This window comes from Cucumis sativus, chromosome 7, assembly GCF_000004075.3.
Source record: "Cucumis sativus cultivar 9930 chromosome 7, Cucumber_9930_V3, whole genome shotgun sequence".
NCBI lineage: Eukaryota > Viridiplantae > Streptophyta > Magnoliopsida > Cucurbitales > Cucurbitaceae > Cucumis > Cucumis sativus.
In genome coordinates this window covers 15,485,085-15,505,134 of record NC_026661.2, presented here as the reverse complement: position 1 = coordinate 15,505,134, position 20,050 = coordinate 15,485,085, and the positions used below count along the sequence as shown (strand labels likewise).

General features: G+C 31.7%; 2 protein-coding genes across 2 annotated transcripts; one reads left to right on the top strand and one right to left on the bottom strand.

Moving 5' to 3' along the window:
• Nucleotides 1–1,419: 1,419 nt before the first annotated feature.
• Nucleotides 1,420–8,601, bottom strand: LOC101202907 (ankyrin repeat and SAM domain-containing protein 6). Its single transcript, XM_004139583.3, has 6 exons — nucleotides 8,222–8,601; nucleotides 6,873–6,934; nucleotides 6,505–6,770; nucleotides 3,384–3,458; nucleotides 3,228–3,290; nucleotides 1,420–1,860 (listed from the first exon to the last, which is right to left on the bottom strand). The coding sequence occupies exons 1-6, from the start codon at nucleotides 8,326–8,328 to the stop codon at nucleotides 1,816–1,818; spliced, it is 618 nt and encodes a 205-aa protein (XP_004139631.1). The 5' UTR covers nucleotides 8,329–8,601; the 3' UTR covers nucleotides 1,420–1,815.
• A 4,136-nt stretch (nucleotides 8,602–12,737) lies between these two features.
• LOC101203142 lies at nucleotides 12,738–14,390 on the top strand. Its single transcript, XM_004139584.3, has 4 exons — nucleotides 12,738–13,186; nucleotides 13,376–13,510; nucleotides 13,753–13,869; nucleotides 13,989–14,390. The coding sequence occupies exons 1-4, from the start codon at nucleotides 12,883–12,885 to the stop codon at nucleotides 14,132–14,134; spliced, it is 702 nt and encodes a 233-aa protein (XP_004139632.1). The 5' UTR covers nucleotides 12,738–12,882; the 3' UTR covers nucleotides 14,135–14,390.
• The last annotated feature ends 5,660 nt before the right edge of the window (nucleotides 14,391–20,050 follow it).

Here is a 20,050-nt window from a genome sequence, read left to right as displayed (position 1 = left end):
GATTTTGAGATAATTGCTCGAGAAAACCAGTCAAACTTTTGTTTTTTTTACTAAAAATTTAGTTGCATATACAAAAACAATTGAAATTTTATTTTGTGCATACATTGTGAAAAGAAACAATGTTGGTAAAATCTTCTCGATCGAGTAAGATTTGTTCTAAATTCTCCTGAATTTGATGACTATATCAAAAGCACTATCAGTGATTCACTGATCGTGCTTTTGCAAAATGAAAAAAAAAAAAAAACAAATTCTAGGCTTTGAATTTTGATGTGATGCATATAGTTCAATAGTCACTAGCTGAACATTTTATCGAATATTCCATTTCTGCAAAACTATAGTTTTACAATTTGCTGAATTATATATATATATTAAAAAATCCTTTATCATTTGTTCAAAAAAAGAAGAAAATCTCAACTTTGTAATACTACCTTTAAAAAAATACTTTGAACTGATTTTGAAAACATGAAATGAAGCAGCAATGACTTGTAGCAAAAGTTTTGGTCATTTTCAAAATTCTGATTTTTAATTTGAAATTCCAAAGGAATTATATTCATAAAGGTATTCTTTTTTTGAAATTTGAGATGTAATAAGGTAACTTTAACAATATAAAAATATTTTAAAACAAATAAAAAGTTTAAAGACGTTTTTGTTATAATATAATTTGAAAAATATAATATTAATCCAAATCTACCTCAATATGACACTTGCTACTATCTTAAAAGTCAATAGTGTGATATCAAAACCTTTTAATTCTTCAACTTCATAAATGAATAAATAAAAAATTGATTAACCACGAAACTAACTTAAATATTGAAAAGTGATTAAAAATTCACAATTTGCTCTAATAAATCCAAATGGACCTAAAGCTACACGTACAATATTAGTTATGAGACAAGTCATGCCTCAAAAGTGATTCAACCCAAAAGTAGTCATCTAAGAGATTTAGGATGAGTCTTTCGGCAGGCAATCTAAAATGAAGAACATGAAGTTATATTTTACATTTTTCGAATGTGTTGGAAGAACATTCAAAATCAGATTTCAATTTAAACAAAGGTTCAAAATTATGTGTTTGATAACCTAATTGTAAACGATAAAATTAATTGTACTTATCAATTAAATATTAGATTGAATATAAACCATTAATAATCAATTTATAAATGTGTTTTTTTTTATTCTACAACTTCTTTATCTGTTTTCATGTAATCACTATACGGCAGAAACACACACACACACACACATATCGTCAATAATTTTTAATATATCAGGGAAAAGAAATGGTTGCTGCTTTGTTCTTCCAAGGTTCAAGTTCAACAAAATTACAATTATGGATCTAACTTTCGATCTTATGGGGAACCTAACAGGAAAAGAAATTGCCACTCCTCAGAATTCCAAAGAATAATAATAATAAACAATAGAAAATATCCTAACAGCAGCGGTGGTTAACACTTAACATTTATGGAAGTTGAAACTTTTGAATAAGTCCAGCATATTTGAGAACTGAAAGGCACCACCACAAAAGCTGGAGGCCTGGAAGTGTTAAAAGAGTTACATAGACCTCAGCTAAGACATACCCATTACAACTACTAAATCCCATATTTCCATCCATAGCTAAACGTTTTGAGGTCCTTAACAGGTTACATTAACATGAGTAATGAAATAGAAGAACGCAAAGGAAAAAAAAAAGAATGGATAAAAGGGGCAAGAGTTACAATGGTTTGTGAAAGAAAGACAGCCCTACTTGTTCATGGCAGTCTCACAGCTGGGTATAAAATCAAACATCCGAGAGAGGGAGTTGCTCTAGCCACTTTTCATGATTCATACTCTTGATTCCAATGCCAAAAGGATCTTCTTTCTTGGCCCCTGAAATCAGAGCTGATAACTTCAGTACAAGGTTCTTGATTCAAGACCCAAGCATTAAAAGAATAAATGAGTTAACAAACACGACACAAGAAATGCTACTTTATTGGATCTGCTATACTCATGAACACTGCTGACAATATTCTTATATTTTTAAGTTATTCTCACATGAAGGGTAAATTATAATGTATTTGGCATATGATGTTTCATTTTCCTGCAATATCTTGCTATCAGGAGGATCTGAAAGCTGGCTGTCATCCCCGTCCCTGTCAGGAAGAAGCCAACCATCTCTCTCCTTTGATCGAACACAAGAAACTGGCAGTCATCTGTAAGACCCCCAATTATCCATACTTATAGGAGGAAGGGTAGAAAAGTAACTGCACAGGGAATTATTATGGAGAAATGATTGGAAGGACGTTCTGAGTGGTAGGGCCCACTGGGCTGAGGAATATGTGAGTCTATAAATAGGATTATTAGGTTGGAGTAGCTAGGGTATTTTTAACTTTTAGGAGGTAGGGCTACAGCAGCCACCAGGGTCTCTTAAAACCAAGAGGCTGGTATGATCTTTTCTGCATTTTTCCTTGTTGTTTCTTGTTATTTCTTTTCATCTTGTGAATCTGGATCATTTGGCTTTATATATAAATAAAGTAAACCAGAGTACCGCCTCTGTTTAAGCCATTTATACAGTCCTTTCAGTCTAAATTATTGTTAGTATCCTAACATCATCCAACTGATAACAGGGAACTACCTTTTCCAAGACAAGAAACTGTACAGAAAACTAAAAGGATTCTTCTACAAATCTTCTCCACAGTTTGGACGGAAGTTTTGATTTCGACAAAGTTTGAAACTTCTAGAAGCAATGTTAGTTGCCTATTTGTGTATAAGCCAGATCAGATCCACCTGGCTCTTTCAGTAACTCTATAAAATAACCTGCACCTCACACCTCAGCATTGAAGTAGAATTAGTAAGGTGAGAGAGCTAGCACGCGTTGTCTACATGTTAACTATTTCTTTTGATTGAATAATAACTGACAAAATACATTCTTATCTGAGCAGCCACATCCTGCTATTAGTCCTAGTTGTGATAGGTCGAAATATTAGAATTTAGGGAACTAGCTGCTTAAGAAACAAAAATACCACATAGCTTCAACATCTAATACAAGAGTGAAGAAAACATTTAAAAGTTCTTCAAATATTAATAGCTAAACACTAAATAGTGAATTCAAACCAGCTACTCATGTAAAAACACATTACACAACTGCCCATGTAAAAACATACAATGCTAAATAGTGAGTTCAAACCGGCTAAAAACATACAAGCACATAACTAAAAAGTAAAAAACATGAAATCAAATCAAGGCCTTGAGTTTACCATTGGTACTCCTAAAGCCTTGAGATCATCATCTCCCATGTGTACAAGCGCTGTCATATCAACCTATATGAACCATGTTGAACGAAAACCAATTAGAGAAGTTCAGCTGAAAGCTTCAAAAACAGATTTTATGCTTGGAAAGATAGATTTTCTTACTTCCTCTGCTTGAAACGTAATGGAATATTTTTCGAGACCCAAGGACTGTAGGAAGTCATCCACTGATGTATCACTCTGCATCAAAACTCATGTTTATCAAAAAAAAGAAAAAAAAAAGCAAAACATAAAAGTTTCAATAGTTCACAAGGTTACTCAGCCCATGATGGCCATCAACTACAATATAAAGTTGCTTATTCCAAGTTTGGATTACTAAGATTCTAGGATGATCCAGTAAGGCTACTTAAATTTTTATTCAATTAAAAGTGTGTCAGGCTACCAACTAAAATACCCAACAATGGCTAAACAAAGGCAATACTTTGATATTCTTTATTTATGTATAAGCCAAAAGATGTCTACAAGTAACAATAAAGAAATATAACAAGGAAAGAAAACAGCAAAAGAACATACCAGCCCCCTTTACACAAATGGTAACCCTTTTACGGCTACAGCAGCCTACCCATCATAAAGATGACAAAATAAAACCTAGCTATCCTCTCTCTATCAATCACTATTTATAGGCTTCCTAAATTCTTTTCCCAGTGGGGCCCACTCTCACGATCTCTTTCACCAATCATTCTTTCTCTTTAATAGACGAATTCCCCTTTTTACCCTTCCTCACATATGTGTGAATAATTGGGAGCCTCACAAAGTGTTGACATAAATAACATGCATTTGGCTTACAGATAGGACTTCTCTTCAGTTCATTAGCAAAGTAGCATTAAATACCATGAAGGTCTAACTGAGGGGCTACAAGAGAATTTAGAAGCCAACAGAGTGAGAAAAATGAAACCTTCCATCAAGGAAAAGAATAAAAGAATAAAAGAGCATACAGAAAACCAAGCTCACAAAAGAAGGGAAGCACACTAAAGAAAATGCTCCAACAATACAAAATAGTGTCTAAATAGTTGCAAAAGGTCTTCAAAATCGACGTCTAAAGGAAAACATAGAATCTAACAAGAGACCAAAGACAATTAGGATATCTCTCCATCTGTCTAAACACTCCCTGTCATTCCAATCCTGCCAACCATAAAAAGCAATCCTTCATATAAAGGGGCAGAGGAGAAGAAACTCTCTGGTCAGAACACTCATGTCCCTATGTCGAGCTAGCAAGAAACCACACATCTGACAGAAGTAATCCTGAGCAAAACTCGCAAACTCACATCTCCAGAGAGTTAGAGACTATGGTACCAAGTCTTACTCTGTCTTTTGATAGAGATTACAACCAAAACAAACCAACTAATGAATGCAACTTCCTCATAAGTCAATCTATTGTGTTAGCAAGACCATGTAAAAATCTATACTTTCCACAACATCTTAATCCTCTAAAGAACGAAAAATGCTAACTCACCTACAGGAGATGGATTAATCAAACTACGAAATAATTTACACAAGAATCCATTTGAAGAGTTGGGACTCCACACCCACCAACCTCTTCTCCCAAGCCTAAAGTTACAATCCTCAAGCAAAGAAAAAAGATAGACCAGATCCATCGCTTCCCTAGTGGATAGACAGACAAAACCCAAACATCCAACCTAAACGTGAGAAAACAAAAAGAGTAGATGGAGATCCCCACCCACTGATCTTCCCAAAAAAAGAATTCTTCCCCTCTCATACCACACAATGAACAAGGGGATCTCCTAGATATATCCTTCCATGAATTCTGATATGAGCCTTTAACCCCACTGAACAACCATTGAAAGAATAAGGACCATACTTACCAGAACTAACTTTGTGCCAAAGAGAAATTGTGCTCAAGGGAGAAACCCTAAAGCCATTTGGCTAACGACGCTTTGTTGCAGAATTTTAAATTCCCAAGTTCTACCCCCAACCCCAACCCCAACCCCAACACCACAGTGATTAACCAACCCATGGTCTCCCATATGACGAAGAACCCCTTTTACTTTTCCTTCTACCACCTCTTTTCAAAGAAAATTGCTCATAAGCTTCTCATCAAAAGTAAATTATGGTTTATGGCTTATTATTATTTTCCTTTTTGGTATTTTCCATTTATGTATTTTCCTTTAGTTGTTTCTTTGAGGTTGATAGACCACCAATTGTAATACAATATGGCAGAAGGAAAACAAGTGGAATGGCACGTGCACCGGTGATCGAAGTGGAGGAAGTGGAAACCGCCTTAGTGGGGACCATAGTTAGTTACATGGGGGGAGGTTGAAAGGGAGAGATGGAAGGAAAGATGGGGGTGGTTAATCAGTTTCTGGAAGTGGAGGGGCTGTTGTTTCTGGAGAGCAGAATTACCGAAGTTGTTCAGTTACTTTAATTAGAAAGTGTTTTCCATTATCGTAAATTACTTTTGATGTTTGAATGTTTTATTTTGAACTTGGTTATTGTCTGTAATAGTACTTGTTTGTTCTGTGTTTTCAAGACTGGTTTGAGTATTGTATTCTGTAATAGTTTGGTTGCTTAATGAACAAATAGAACCATTACTTGGTGCTCTACCAAAGGTCTATTTATTTCCCAATGTAAAAGGTCATTATGTACTCTAAATTATTCTGAATATTCAACATATTACATAAAATTATCACTTCTCAATGCTCTTGCCAACCTCACTCAAACCTCCATAAAGTAAGGGTGAAGTAATAGATTGGGATGACACTCATTGACCAAATGAGACCAAGTCAGAAAAATTTAAAGGAAAAACCCTTTTTCCATAAGGCTAATCTTTTTCCAAACTTCATCCACCACCAGACTCCAAAAAGATAAAGTTTTGGTATCATCTGAAAATTGGAGATGGGAGAGACCCACCCTATCCTTACCAACTTCAACGGGCTCAAGGACTTTACCACCAACACATCTATTCATGATTTTGCTAAGGACATCGACCACAAGGAGGAACAGAAGGGAGGTTAAAAGGTCTTCCTGCCTAAAAGCTCTTGTGGCCAAAATATTATCCCGCGAGATCTCATTATTGAAGAAGGGTTTATTTAAACAACTATCTTCCAGAAGATCTCCCAACCAACCAATGTCAACGTAAAAAATGTCAGGTTCTCATATAAGAAAGTTTTACTAGAAAAAAATTGAATGCAAAAATTGCCAACCTCCATCATTTAACAAAATACATATTTTCTAGTGAAATCAAACAAAATAAATGTAAGTTCCTTGCCTTCTGAGCAGCCTTTTTCCTAGTAGCAGACTTGGCTACTGCTTTTTGAGTGGATGAAGTATGAGCTTCAATAGCATCATTTTTTCGAGGTGCTTTTGTAACTTCCAATTTTGGTTTTGGTGGATCATTATTTGCAGCTTGTGGTTTCATTGTACCAGATAACTTTTCACGTAGATCCCGCACTCCTGAAAAAGGTGCATTTCCACTTTGCTGTTGGCTTTTCTTTTGGAGCTTCAAGCGAAGATCCCGAGCACCAACTCTGCGATCTTTAAAGCCATTAGAACATAGTCAAGAGCTTATAAGGTGGATTAGAACCATCTAACAAAAGAAGGGTTTAGATGTGCAATACAATTACACCCAATTCATACTTGAAGTTTGTGGTTCATCATTCTCATAGAGATCATGCTCCCATTTGTCATCTTCTCTCTGCCTGGAATGCATATGATATGGATAAAATATAATCAAAAGATAAGACTCAACAAATAATAACATGTAGATCATCGACTGTATCGATAACAAGAGAATCAAATACTTCCATAATAAGGGAAGCAATGTTGATGGCTCTCCACAAAGTTGATAAAACAAACTTCAGAAACCAAAAGACCAAACTTAAAAAGAAAGTCCATACTACATTCACATATTGCCATCTTACTTTAAAAAATGAAAGCAAAAATAAAACACATATTCTAAAATACTATGAAAAGTTCACACATAAGCACCAAATTTTAGAAAAGTTTAAATAGTCTTATTCTTCATACAGAAGAGAAGATAATTTATGCATGCATCAATCAAATTAGTTTCCAAGATGGTAAGTTCAATCTAACATCAAATGAAAAAAAATGTGTCTAATGCATGAGCTGATGAGCATGATCTTGGAGGTTACTTGCTCTTGGATAGAAAATTGGAGTTTCCTTGAGATGCTGGGAAGCTATAAGAAACTAAAAGAAAATTCCCAGAGAAGTAGAGGAGTTAATTTAAAACTGAAAAAAACCACAAGTCAGCGTAGTTGGTACGGTTAATAAGAGCTGGTTAATTCAACTATACAAGTTAAAACCGTGAATGTCTCAGTTTTTAGCTAGGAACCAAGCTAACTGAGCCACTTACACCCTTTTGTACACCGGATAAGCATAAAAACCATATCCATCTCAAGATCTTTGACAAATGTAACAACCAAGTAAATTTTCGCCTTTTTGGTGATGGTAAATTCAATAACACATTAAACCAAAATACAACGAATGTGTGACAAAGCTTTAGCATAATCTTCGAACTTGGATCATAGAAAACAAAATAACGGCCCTAAAGGATGAAGCCAAAATAACACGAGAACAACCACAATTGATCCACTAAAGATGAGTGATGACCTAATGCAACCAAACACTTTGCATTCCAAGGCAGCTGCAACAGCTCAATGTGCCGTAAATACACACAAATCTACAAGATTCCAAAAACAACTCGAACGAGAAGAACCTCAAAGTTACAACCAAATTAAGCAAACACCATCAGTCTTAAGTAAATTAAAAATAAAAAATAAAAAATCCCAACAAGTTCAACAACAGAAAAAGGCCACAACAGAAATGACTTAGTTCTCAATTCCACCAGGGTACCAAACCTTGCAAATGACACAAACTACAACAAAAAAAAAATCCCAAAAGTAATTACTTCCCACATCTCAAAAAACTTCCAAAAACCCAAAAGAAAGGGAAAAAAGACAACGAACCTCTTCCCAGTAATCGGCCGGCGGCGGGCAGAAAGGTCAGAAGAGTTTCCATTGAGTCGGTCCTTTATAGACCTATGGTTATCGGCCTCCAATCGATCAGCATACATGTTTATAATTAGAGGAGGAGAAATGAAGAAACGAACCCTAACCCTAAATCCTGTTGGAGAGGAAAAATCCGGAGCAAGGTATGGTTGTGATTGCGATTTGAAAAATGTATTGAATGCTGAAGAAATCGAAAGAGAGTGAGAGACGAGAGCGCGGGGTGAAACTGCAGTTTTGGGGTCGCAAAAAGAAGCTTTTCTTTTTCCTTTTTCTTTTATTTTTGTTCCTTCGTTGCTAATGCAAAATCAAAGTTTTTGTCTTCCAATGAATCGTTTGTCCATTTGGTATCTATTATCTTTTGCACACAAAGCCAACATTAAATTCCAATTTTTAGATTTTATACACGGTGTTTCAATAAAAATATAACAAACCACTCGAATATTTAACGTAAAAAAATAAAAAAATATAAAAAATATTTGAAAACGCTTATAATATATATTTGAAAATAATCGTTTAGATTTAACTATTCTTTTTTACACGATTGTTTTTTCAAGATTTTTTTATCGTTTAGATGGTTTAAATTTTTGTTTATATATATACACGATTGTTTAGAGTTTATCACACTCTTGTTTTTGCGACCGCAAAACGACCATGTGGAGTAAATTTACCCTTGCGATGTGATTTGGGGTAAATTTACTTCGGCAAAAGAGTATGGTAAACACTTGAACTGAGAACAAAAGGTACAAGTGTATAAACCAATTGTGTAGAATGATTATGTAAGATGAATAATCAGTATGCTTAAGACATGCGAAATGAAGAATTGCAAAATGATAAATTACTTTTGATATAATTGATTTTCTCATGTTCGATTATGAGGCCACTCGACAACTTAATTTGTTTAATAGTAAAAGAGATTTCCTCCACTCACTAGAAATTCTCGTCTAACCTTTCAAATTTTTGTTTTGTTCCCCCTCTCCATTAGTAGTGAAGGACATCGAGCGTTGAACTTGCAGTGTGATCGTCTTTTGTGTCCTAAAATCACATCATTTTGGTAGTGGCCGTTGTCTTTTCGCATAGCATGTAGGGGTTACGTGATAACTTGTAGAAATACAAGTTATTATAACATTTTAGATAGAATAATGAGACCAAAACGCATAATAAATGTGTCAAAGTGCGTAGCTTATGTTGTAAATTCATAAATATTCGAAAATTCACTTTACATAAGCTTTCATGCCTATCTTACCATGTTTTTAGTGTTTTAACACAAGATATGAACAAAAAAGAAGTTTATGAATTGTAGAAAACTCGCATGAAGTCTACATGAGAAGACCTTGCCTAGCAAGTACAGTTACTAGGCGAGATTCACATCAGTATGTGAGCATAGGTTCACTAGAAGACAGAAATGGTAGTCGGAGTTGATGTGACTTGACAAAGTTGTTTTCGGTGCTAACATGTTTAGAAGAATAAAAGCTTTATGTCGAAAGTTGCCTATAAAAAGAACTTCATCCCTACCAAGCAACAAAAGGTCTAAATGGACCAAGTGGAAGGTCGGCTAAGAGAGAAGCCAAACGTCTGTATGGACTGGCCTAAATCCTAGAGAGTGGTAGAAATGAGTAGATTTTTCACCCTCTGTAAAAGTTTTTCTTCCACTTCTTTAGTCCGTTTGTAGGTAAAAGCTCAAGATCTGAGTAGAGATGAGTACATCTTCCATTTCCCCCTAACTTGTAATGTCATTTCTATTTTTTCCATTTTTGTATTTCTTTGCAATGTATTTTTTCATATTGTATAGTGGCCAAATACCTACATTCTTTAATACATTGCATATTTATACCTTTTCAATCCATCATGTCTTTACCTTTCATCTGTCAATGTGTTATTTGTAGTTTAAGTTTGTGATAATTTCTTGATAAGAAGCTTAGCTTATACCTCTTATTGCGTTAGCTGAGCTATAGTCATCACTTGGCCAGTATTTATTGCCAACTACTCAAGAGGGCAAGTAGCAAGGATATGGCTAAGGTGCATAAGGAAGAGTTTAGAGACAACTTCCATCATTTGTGTCCCAAGAGGAGAACAATGGTGGGTGACCATTGAGAGGTTGTCACCCTTAAAGGAGAAGCTTTATGAGGGCGTTCGACGCACAGATTCAGAATCAAATGTCTGAAAATTAAATGACCGTGGACTTATTTGATGGAATTTTGATGCGTGAGAATTACATATGTCTGCGTTTGGGGTACAGAAATTGTGTAGAAATTGATATATATATATATATATATATATTTTTTTTTTTTTTGTCAATGGTACAATCTAAATTTATCATGTATAAAATATTTTATTGATTTTTTTTAATATTTTGTACATATAATTCAATTTCTTGTCTTATTGATTTTCATGACAATAACCTAAAAATAAAAAAGTTTAACATTCAATAACAATAATTTTGATTACAGTTGCACTAACATGAATAATCTAATTAGGATTATTACAACCTATTTACAAAATATAAGAAGTTATGTAATCAGATGAAGTTTACAAAAACTTAAGTTAAGCAAAACATTAAAAAATGTCTAATAGCTAAGTTTCAAAATAAGCATAGCAAAAGGGTCATGCAAAAACGAAAGTCAAATAGAGTTATATTTAGTGATAGTTATGGTTGACTTTCTATTATGCACATGTAACGTAATATTTAAACAGCAAAAGAGTTTAAATAAAAAAGATTTTTTTTAAAAAAAATATCTTTTTCTTAAGTCAATCCAAATAAGTGATAAGTCTTTTAGTTAGAGTGACCAAAGAAAAAAAATGAAAAATGTATATTTAAATCCTATTTTGTATGCTAGGTAACATACTCTTAAAATTTAAAAAATTTAATTATGTGTTAAATATATTTAAATTTTTGAGCTCTTTCCATTTATTTTCTTCAAGTTTTACTCGAGAATGAGATTTATATTTTCTCCATACAAAAAATGATAAAACAAAGATGAATAGGAAAGTTTTAATGTGTTCATTTATTTTTATTCTTTGAACAAAAATATACTATTTTTTATTTTTTTATTTGAGTAATAAAAAAATGTTTTTATTTTACATATACAAAAAATAAAGAAATTCTATATTTATTTCCTTGAACAATAAGAAATTACACTAACTATTTTGACTAAAAAAATCTTATTTAATACATAAAATTATAAACAAATTTTTAATCTCGTTGAGTCAAACCAACTCAAATTATTTCAATCTTTAATTTATTTGATTTGTTATTCAAAGATTAGGGCAATAATTTCTAAATGAAAGTGACATTATTAGTTTAAATTTGATAACTAAAATTTAATTTTTTTAAAAAAAAACCATGAATTTACACTGTCTATGGTTTTACACAATGGGCCAAACATGGGTTTGGCATCAAATGTCATGCCCACTTGATTCCAAGCTAGGGGCCCAAGCAACTCCTATAAGTTTTATAGTAAAATCTTCTAGATACATCTTGCTTAATCTAGTTTAGTCATTTGCAACCCGAACAAGTATGGCATTTTAAGACATCAAGAGGTGCTTGCCTTAATTATAGGTTAGTTAACTAAGATTTATTGCATCATGACTTAGCATGGTTTAATCACCTAGTAGCACAAAGGCCTTTTGTCACCATTTCTTTTATACAATTTAGTTCAGACCTCCATCTTACTTTCATTTTCCATCACCTTGTATAGATTTTCTAGTGTAGATAAGTAGATATAGTATAAACTTACACTTCATTATACTATATAGATAATTCTTCTATATTGCTCGAATGAGGAATAAACCCTAGAACTAAGCTTTGATATTAATTTTCTGTGTTCGGCCCTAGATTATCTAGGCAATCTATTGTTTCGCTTAAACTTGGGCAAACAATAAAAAAACTTGTACTCAACGTGAACTTAGTAATAAATGATGAAGAGATACGTAATGAGCATATAGTATGAAGTTACCATGATCGATGACTCACCATGTAGAATTAGATACAAATGCACAACAACATTATTCCCTAACTCCGACCCAAAACTACCAAGTTTTTAAGACAATCATTACACGAGTAAGTCGAGTAAGACAATATTTCATTTCTTTTAAGGGGACTTAAGTACCCATGGTAACATGTACTATTATAACCACATTAATGAAGTATCCTTCATTTCTTTAAGATAACCTTCCGCACATAAATTTTAAATTGATGAGTTGTTCTACTTACTAGATGTTTGGCACGTCAACCTAAAGAGGGAAGATGCGTTGGGTGTCTAGGCAACACGTCCTCCATTGTTCGCAAGGTGCGACAATCGAAGAGGGTGTGACAAGGTATTTTACATCGTAGGCCGGTTAATTTTATCATTTTTCAAAATTGTTGTTTTATTTTTTTAAAAATATCCCACATTTTTACCGTATTATTGAAATAATGTTTTTTTCAAAAAAAGAAAATTTCATAAGAACCCTATTTTAATATATACTTTTTAAGAGAGATATGTGTCCACTATCTCGTGTCTCCACGAGAGCCCGAGAGTCCGAGACACTTCCAGAGACCATTAGGAAGCAAATTCAACACATTCCGTCGCCAGCGCTTTACAAAACAATATGATAATACCCATTTAGAGCTTCAGATTGCGATGGAGAAGACACTTCAGAAACTCACAACAATTCATTTATTTTGCCCTTCACTCTCCACCTTTGCTCCATTCCTAGCTTCCCAAGACAATCCCATCGATATCGGCTCCATAGCCGCCATTTTTGGCCTTGACCCTTCATCGCTGAAGCTCAATGGTCACTTCCTCAGCCGTGGCCGCGATCTCATTTCCTCTGTTACTTGGAACTCTCTTCTCTCTTTCTTCTCTACTAAACGCCTCCCAATTGGCAGCTCCCAGCATGAGGCTCTTCTCGTTGATGGAAAGCTCTCTAAAATTGGCGCCAAGAGTGAGTTCTCTTTATTCTCTTCTTCCTCTGGCTTTTGTTTTGTTCCAGGACTCTGTTTCTACGGATTAGGGTTTCTGTTCTTTTACTGAGAAAGCTGAAACTCGAAATTAGTTATCTTTTTGTTTTTTTTAATGATAAACTGTTTATTAGGTTGTAATTTTTTTTTTCTTTTTTTGTTTCTCTTTTTAGGGGTTCATGGTTCTCGTGAATTTGTAAGTGGAGATCATTATGAGGCTGATGAAGAATATGGTGATGTTAATGTTGGGAGGATAAAACCAGAAGGCAACTTGGTCAAGAGCAAAAAGATGAAGTTTATGGACTTAGGTAAAATCTTTAAATACTGTATGAAAGAAGCTTAAAATTGGGATGATCTTCAGTTGGCTTATTTTCTGACTTGAATTATTGTTAAATGGGTAGTAGGCACTAAACAAGAAGTTCAAGAACTAAATTTACTTTACACTGTAAACAAATTAAGGAAGGAAAAAAAAGGCAACCTTTGGAGATCTTATGAGTTTGAAGAACTGATTACATTGATCTGGAACTTATTTGTGTTTGATCTAATACAGGAACCAAACATATGGATTCTCCATCATCCAAATTTAGTCCAAATAGTTGTAAAAGAAAACAACAAATGGAAGAAGTCATCTTACTCAAGAAATTGAAGTTAAACGAAACCAAATCAGGTACATAGTCAAGAGTTAAGACTAGTTTTGTGGTGGCTTTTCCATATATAATCAGTTTGCCAAGTGTTGTTACTTGTATTCTTTTGTGTCCTTGACACTCGAATGATCATATTATTCAGGTTTCGATGGATTATCGGACGGAGGAGTGAGCGACACACCCAATGTTGGCCAACGGATGACGTATTCGTGTAGCTTCAACAGTAATATGAAAAGAATGAGAGAAGAAGAAACACTTGTTTCTGTTTTATGCAAGAGAAGTAGATGAGCACATGGTTTCCCCAAGCCAGTCCACCCTATTTCTAACTTTTTCTTCGTTGAGGTTTGTAAATATGAAAAAGGTTACTGTGTTCTACGGTGATTCTCAATATGTAAATCTGCTGGTTGGTATAGAATTGTAGTTTTGTAGTTTTGTAATTTTGTTCAACAATCTTATATCTCATTTACCCCAATTAAAAGGGGTGTCTTGGGGATGGAAAGGAATAAAGGCGGAAAGGATTATGCAAAGGAAAATATTATTATCATTTTTGTTTGGGGAAATACTAGGAGGAATACATGAAATAATCTCAATGAAATAATCTTTGTTGAAAAGAAATAAGGGAGAAGGACTATGATAATTCTTTTTGGGAGGAAGGAATAAGTGAAAATGATTATGACAAAAAGAAGGAATAAGTAGAAAGGATTAAGAAAAAAAATTATTATTTTTTAATTTGTACTTTTGTGTTCTTTTTTAAAATTACAATATCAATAAACTAATATTTGTATTTTTAATTTACCAAAATTTGGAATTTCTATTGTAAAAATCGTTCCATTAGTTTTAGTAAATAATATGTAAATTTTGAATGTTTTGGATGTAATTTTTTTCTTCTATGGCAGGTGTCAAAGAAATTATATCTATTTTTTTAATATCAATTGCAATATCTGAAAATGTATTATTTTTTTTCATTTTAAGTTCATAATCTTGTAATTTTATTAGTCTTTTTAATTTACCGAAATTTGAAGTTTTTATCAAAAAAAATATATATTTGATTGTTTTTCGTAAATACGATCTCAATTATAAATGTTTTGAACGCAAATTTTTCATGCCAGTAAATTAATTTACGCAAATTTTTCATGCCAGTAAATTAATTTGTGCATTACATGTAAAAGAAATTATATCTATTTTTAAAAAATTAATGTTGTAAGTGCATTTTTTTTTTTAAATTCGTACTCGTATTTTTCTTAAAAATTGTAGATCCAATATACAAATATTCGTATTTTTAATTTACCAAAATTTGAAAATTTTATTGAAAAATATTTTCATAGTTTTTGTAAATACGATGTCGATTTTGAACATTTTGTATGTAAACTTTTTGTGCCAGTAAATTAATTGATGCGATACATGTGAAAGAAATTATATCTATTTTCAAAAATTGATGTTGTAAGTGCAATATAAAGAAATTTTATTATTATTATTTTTTTAATTCGTACTCGTGTTTTTCAAAATTTGCATTATAGATCAAACGCACAAATATTCCTATTTATAATTTATCAAAATTTAAATTTTTTTAAAAAACATATTCTACTTAGTCCAATCAAATCATGTTACAATTAGGTTGACAAGATATTTTGAAGTAAATTTAAAGCTAAAGTCTTTACTTCTAAAGTAAATTCAAAGCTAAACTAAATTTAAAGCTTGAGAACTTTGTTCTTTTGGAATAGGTTCTACAATAGAATATACAACATCTCCTCTAAAATGAGGGACTTCGAAAGTTAATTGAAGCATTGATGAAGAAATTTCACATTTCAAGTAAAATAAAATCAAGTTAGTTTAAGAATGTTCGATTGTAAAAACCTGTATTTTTTCGTTGTAACAGAGGGTTCCTGAGTTCCAGATCCCGCTTCACTGCACTTAAAATTCTTGAAGATTTCAACCCTAGAATGGAAGGGTGACAAATTGAAATGGTAAAGCAACTCTAAGAGGGAAAGAACATTTAGAGCTCTCTTTCATCCCTTCTGACAATGGAAGTTGACTTGCTTCATTCTCTCATTCATCCAGTCTTCTTTCCTTTTCCTTTTCATTTTTCCTTGTAACATTTCGTACTCGAATTCTCAGTTCTCCCTCGACCCAAACTTAAAACATAATAACAAAATTTGCCCAATTCTGATAACAATGCTTCAAGATCTAAAACTTGTGGATTTTCTCTATTCACATATTACAAAATCATATTTGTCCAAATTTATCCCTAATTATTATATACTCAATGATGATCCCCTTGTTGCTTAGCTTTTGGAAGAGAACATCTATTTATGTTCATGTATTTTACCCTAATACATCACTTTTTTCAGGTTCTTTACTTTAGAATCTCTTAGAAGATGTTTGGGGCGTAGAGTGAGTTATTATAATTTGTGTTTACTATAGTTTGTGGGTATTATAATAGTCTTTTGATTATTATAGTCTGTGTTTGGAGTGCAGGTTATTATGGTCTGGGTTATTATAATATATGTTTAGAGAAGTGAGAATAGTGAAACGAGAGAATAAGAAATAGTGAAATAGAAGAGATGAAAGGTGAGGTATAGTGAAAGGGGGAATAAGGAATACTAACATAGAAGAGATAGCATGTAACGCCCGAGATTAGAAGGGAGACATGAAAGAACAAATATCACATCTGAATGAGAGAGATCTTGAAGACATGAAATGAGTACATGTAAGTAATGTTAAGAAAGAGTTAAAAGAATTAAAAGTTACTACCTATACCAACAATGTGCACATTCCTTTTTGGTGGCTTGATCATAGAAACTCCAGAGTTAAGCATGCTTAGCTTGGAGCAATTCTATGTTGGGTAACCTTTTGGGAATATTCCTAGAATACATGTGAGTGAGGAGCAACTTTTGGGAATATTCCTAGAATACATGTGAGTGAGGAGAAAGCAGACCATGCCTTTTTGAAGGAAGAAAATGAATAAGGGAAAAAGGATATTATGAAAAGGAAAATATTATGATAATCTTTGTTTGGAAGAATGAATAAGTGAGAATGATTATGACAAAAAAAAATATTTCTTTTTTTTAAAAATATTGTACTATTGTATTTTTTAGAAAATCATATTGTAAATTCAATACACAAATATTCATATTTTTAATTTATCAAAATTTAGAATTTTTGTCAAAAAAACATGCTCCGTTAATTTTCGTAAATATGATGTTAACTTTGAATGTTTTGCATGCAACCTTTCTGTGCCAATAATTGATGTGTTACGTGTGAAAACAATTATATCTATTTTTTAAAAAAATTGATGTTGTAAGTGCAATATCGAAAATTTTTATTACACTACTACAAATTTGGTCTTTCTTGACGCACACAAAATTTAATTTCTTGATGGTCATGGCAAATGACCATCAAGAAAAATATTTTTCTTGATATAATGTTTATCTTGACGATCATATACATCAAGAAAAGTCACCTTATTTTGTCGAAGAAATACGAAAAAACGTAAAAAAAAAATGTGGATTTTTTTATTTTCTTGATGGGCAAAGTTCTTTTAGTTTTGTTGATGGTCCACAAACGTCAAGAAAATTATTTCTCGATGGACGATAAACATCAAAGATAATATATTAGTTGATTGACAATGTCTATCAAGTTAGATAGGTTTTCTTGATGGACGAGACCCATCAAGGAATGAATTTTCTTGATTTGCAATGGCCATCATCGAAAAAAAATTAATATATTTATTTTAGATTTCTTGATGGGTCCTAGGGTTTCTTGATGGACAAAGACAAAAAAAAAAAAAAAAAAAAAATCATGGCCAAGGTCCATCAAGAAAAATGATATCTTGATGAGCATTGTCTATTAAGAAAAAAATTATAATTATGGGTTTAGGATAAGATCATGGGCAAGACCACCCATCAAGAATAAATGATTTTCTTCGAAGCATGAAATTCGGACCCTCGTTAACGGGTTCAGAAAACACAATATTCATCAATAATATTCTTAAAGTTTTACTATTTTTTTCCAATTATTACTCTCTATACATCAATAATACAATATTATTTTTTTAAAAGTTAACTGTTGTAATTATAATTAGATTAAAATAAGTGATTTTATCAAAATTAAATTAGTTATTGTGTTAAACTTTAATGAATTGAATTGAAAGTTTGTAATTTAGGGTTTTTAAAATTTGTGGAAGTTATGGAACGTGAGTTTAGCTCAACTAGCACTTGTATATATTTGTTACATTAAAATTTGTAGAAACTATTTATAAATTTGGATATCAATGTTACAATTGTTAGTACAATCCTCATTGAGTAGGAAATCAAGATCATGAAGATGATAATTAGCCCGAGAAGATCTATTATTTTTTTCTTTCATAAAATAGAAAAAATGTTTTATGAAAAAAGAATAGGTTTTTTATTACATGTTTTGGTCATCGATAAAACTATTTTCTTGATGGATTTTTCAGTTTTTTTGATGGACAAAAACATCAAAGCCTCATTTCTTGATGGTCAATACCATCAAGAAAGAGTTTTTGATGAGATGTTTTGACTGTCAAGAAAACTGATGGTTAGGCTTTCTTGATGTCTGCCAACTTGATGGGCAAAGACCATCAAGCTAAACATTTTTTGACGTGTTTTGCAGGCCAAATTTGTAGTAGTGTTATTTATTTATTTTTTTAAATTCATATTGTAGATCCAACACACAAATATTTGTATTTTTAATTTACCGAATTTTGAATTTGTTATCCAAAAACACTTTCAATTAGTTTTCGTAAATACGATTTCAATTTTGAAAGTTTTGCATGCAAGCTTTTCGTGCCAATAAATTAATTGATGTCATACATTCAAAAGAAATTATATCTATTTTTAAAAATTGATGTTGTAAGTGCAATATTGATTTTTTTTTTAAAATTCGTATTCTTATATATTTTTTAAAACATTTGTATTGTAAATCTAATACACACATATTAGTATTTTTAGTTTACCAAAATTTGAAATTTTCATTGGAAAACATATTCCATTAGTTTTCGTAAATACGATGTCAATTTTAAACGTTTTGTATGCAAATTTTTCATGTCTATAAATTAATTGATGCGTTACGTGTGAAAGAAATTATATCTACTTTTTAAAAATTGATGTTCTAAGTGCAATATCAAGAAATTTTATTATTATTATTATTTTTAATTTATACTCTTGTATTTTTTTTAAAATTCGTATTATAGATCCAATACACAAATATTCTAATTTTTAATTTACCAAAATTTAAAATTTTTATCAAAAAACATGTTCCATTAATTTTTGTAAATGCAATGTATATTTTGAACGTTTTGTAAGCAAGCTTTCTGTGCGAATAAATTTATCTATTTTTTTAAAATTGATGTTGTAAGTGCAATATCAGGAAATTGTGTATTGTTAACAATCAATTTAATCAAACAATGACGAACATAATAACAATGAAACGAAATGAAATATAAAAAAAAGAATTATTTGAATGCAGTTAAACGATGAACGTCAAGTACATTGTACATCAGGATAATGCAAAATAATAATTGAAACCAAAACAAAAACTGGTGATGCGGTTCAACCGAACAGACAACTAGGAATATTTAATTTAGAATTGATGGTTTTGTGGAATTAAAATTAATTAAACATTTGTGGGTTTAATATTTAATTAATTATTGAATTTAAATTTTGAGTGTCGTTGGATTCAAATTTAATTAATTATTGAATTTAAATTTTGAGTGTTGTTGAATTTGAATCCAGTTAAATATTTTTGGGTGTTTAAATTGAAACGTAAAATTTTGTTAGAAATTTAATAATTATATGTATACATCGATATATATATATATATCACAATTAAAATATAATTATATTTGTTAAAACATAATTATTAAAGAGAAATATTTATATTTTGAAAAAAGAGAAAAGTTTGATGTGATTGAAAAATTATTTATGGAAAAAATAGAAGAATTGAGAGGAGGAAAGAGGGAGATTGAGAGAAAGAGAGAATGATTAAGAAGAAATAGGGCGAGAATAAACTTATTCCTTTCTCCTTCCTTAATCTTTGCCCGAAAAGTGGAAAGGACTATCTAATAGAAGAATTTTCGTTTAGTTTTCTTTCATTTCCCTCCCCCAAATAGTCAAGATAGGCTAGATTCAAGTTATGTAGTGATCTAAAAAACAGAGGGTTAGACAAAATTAGAAACTCTCATCA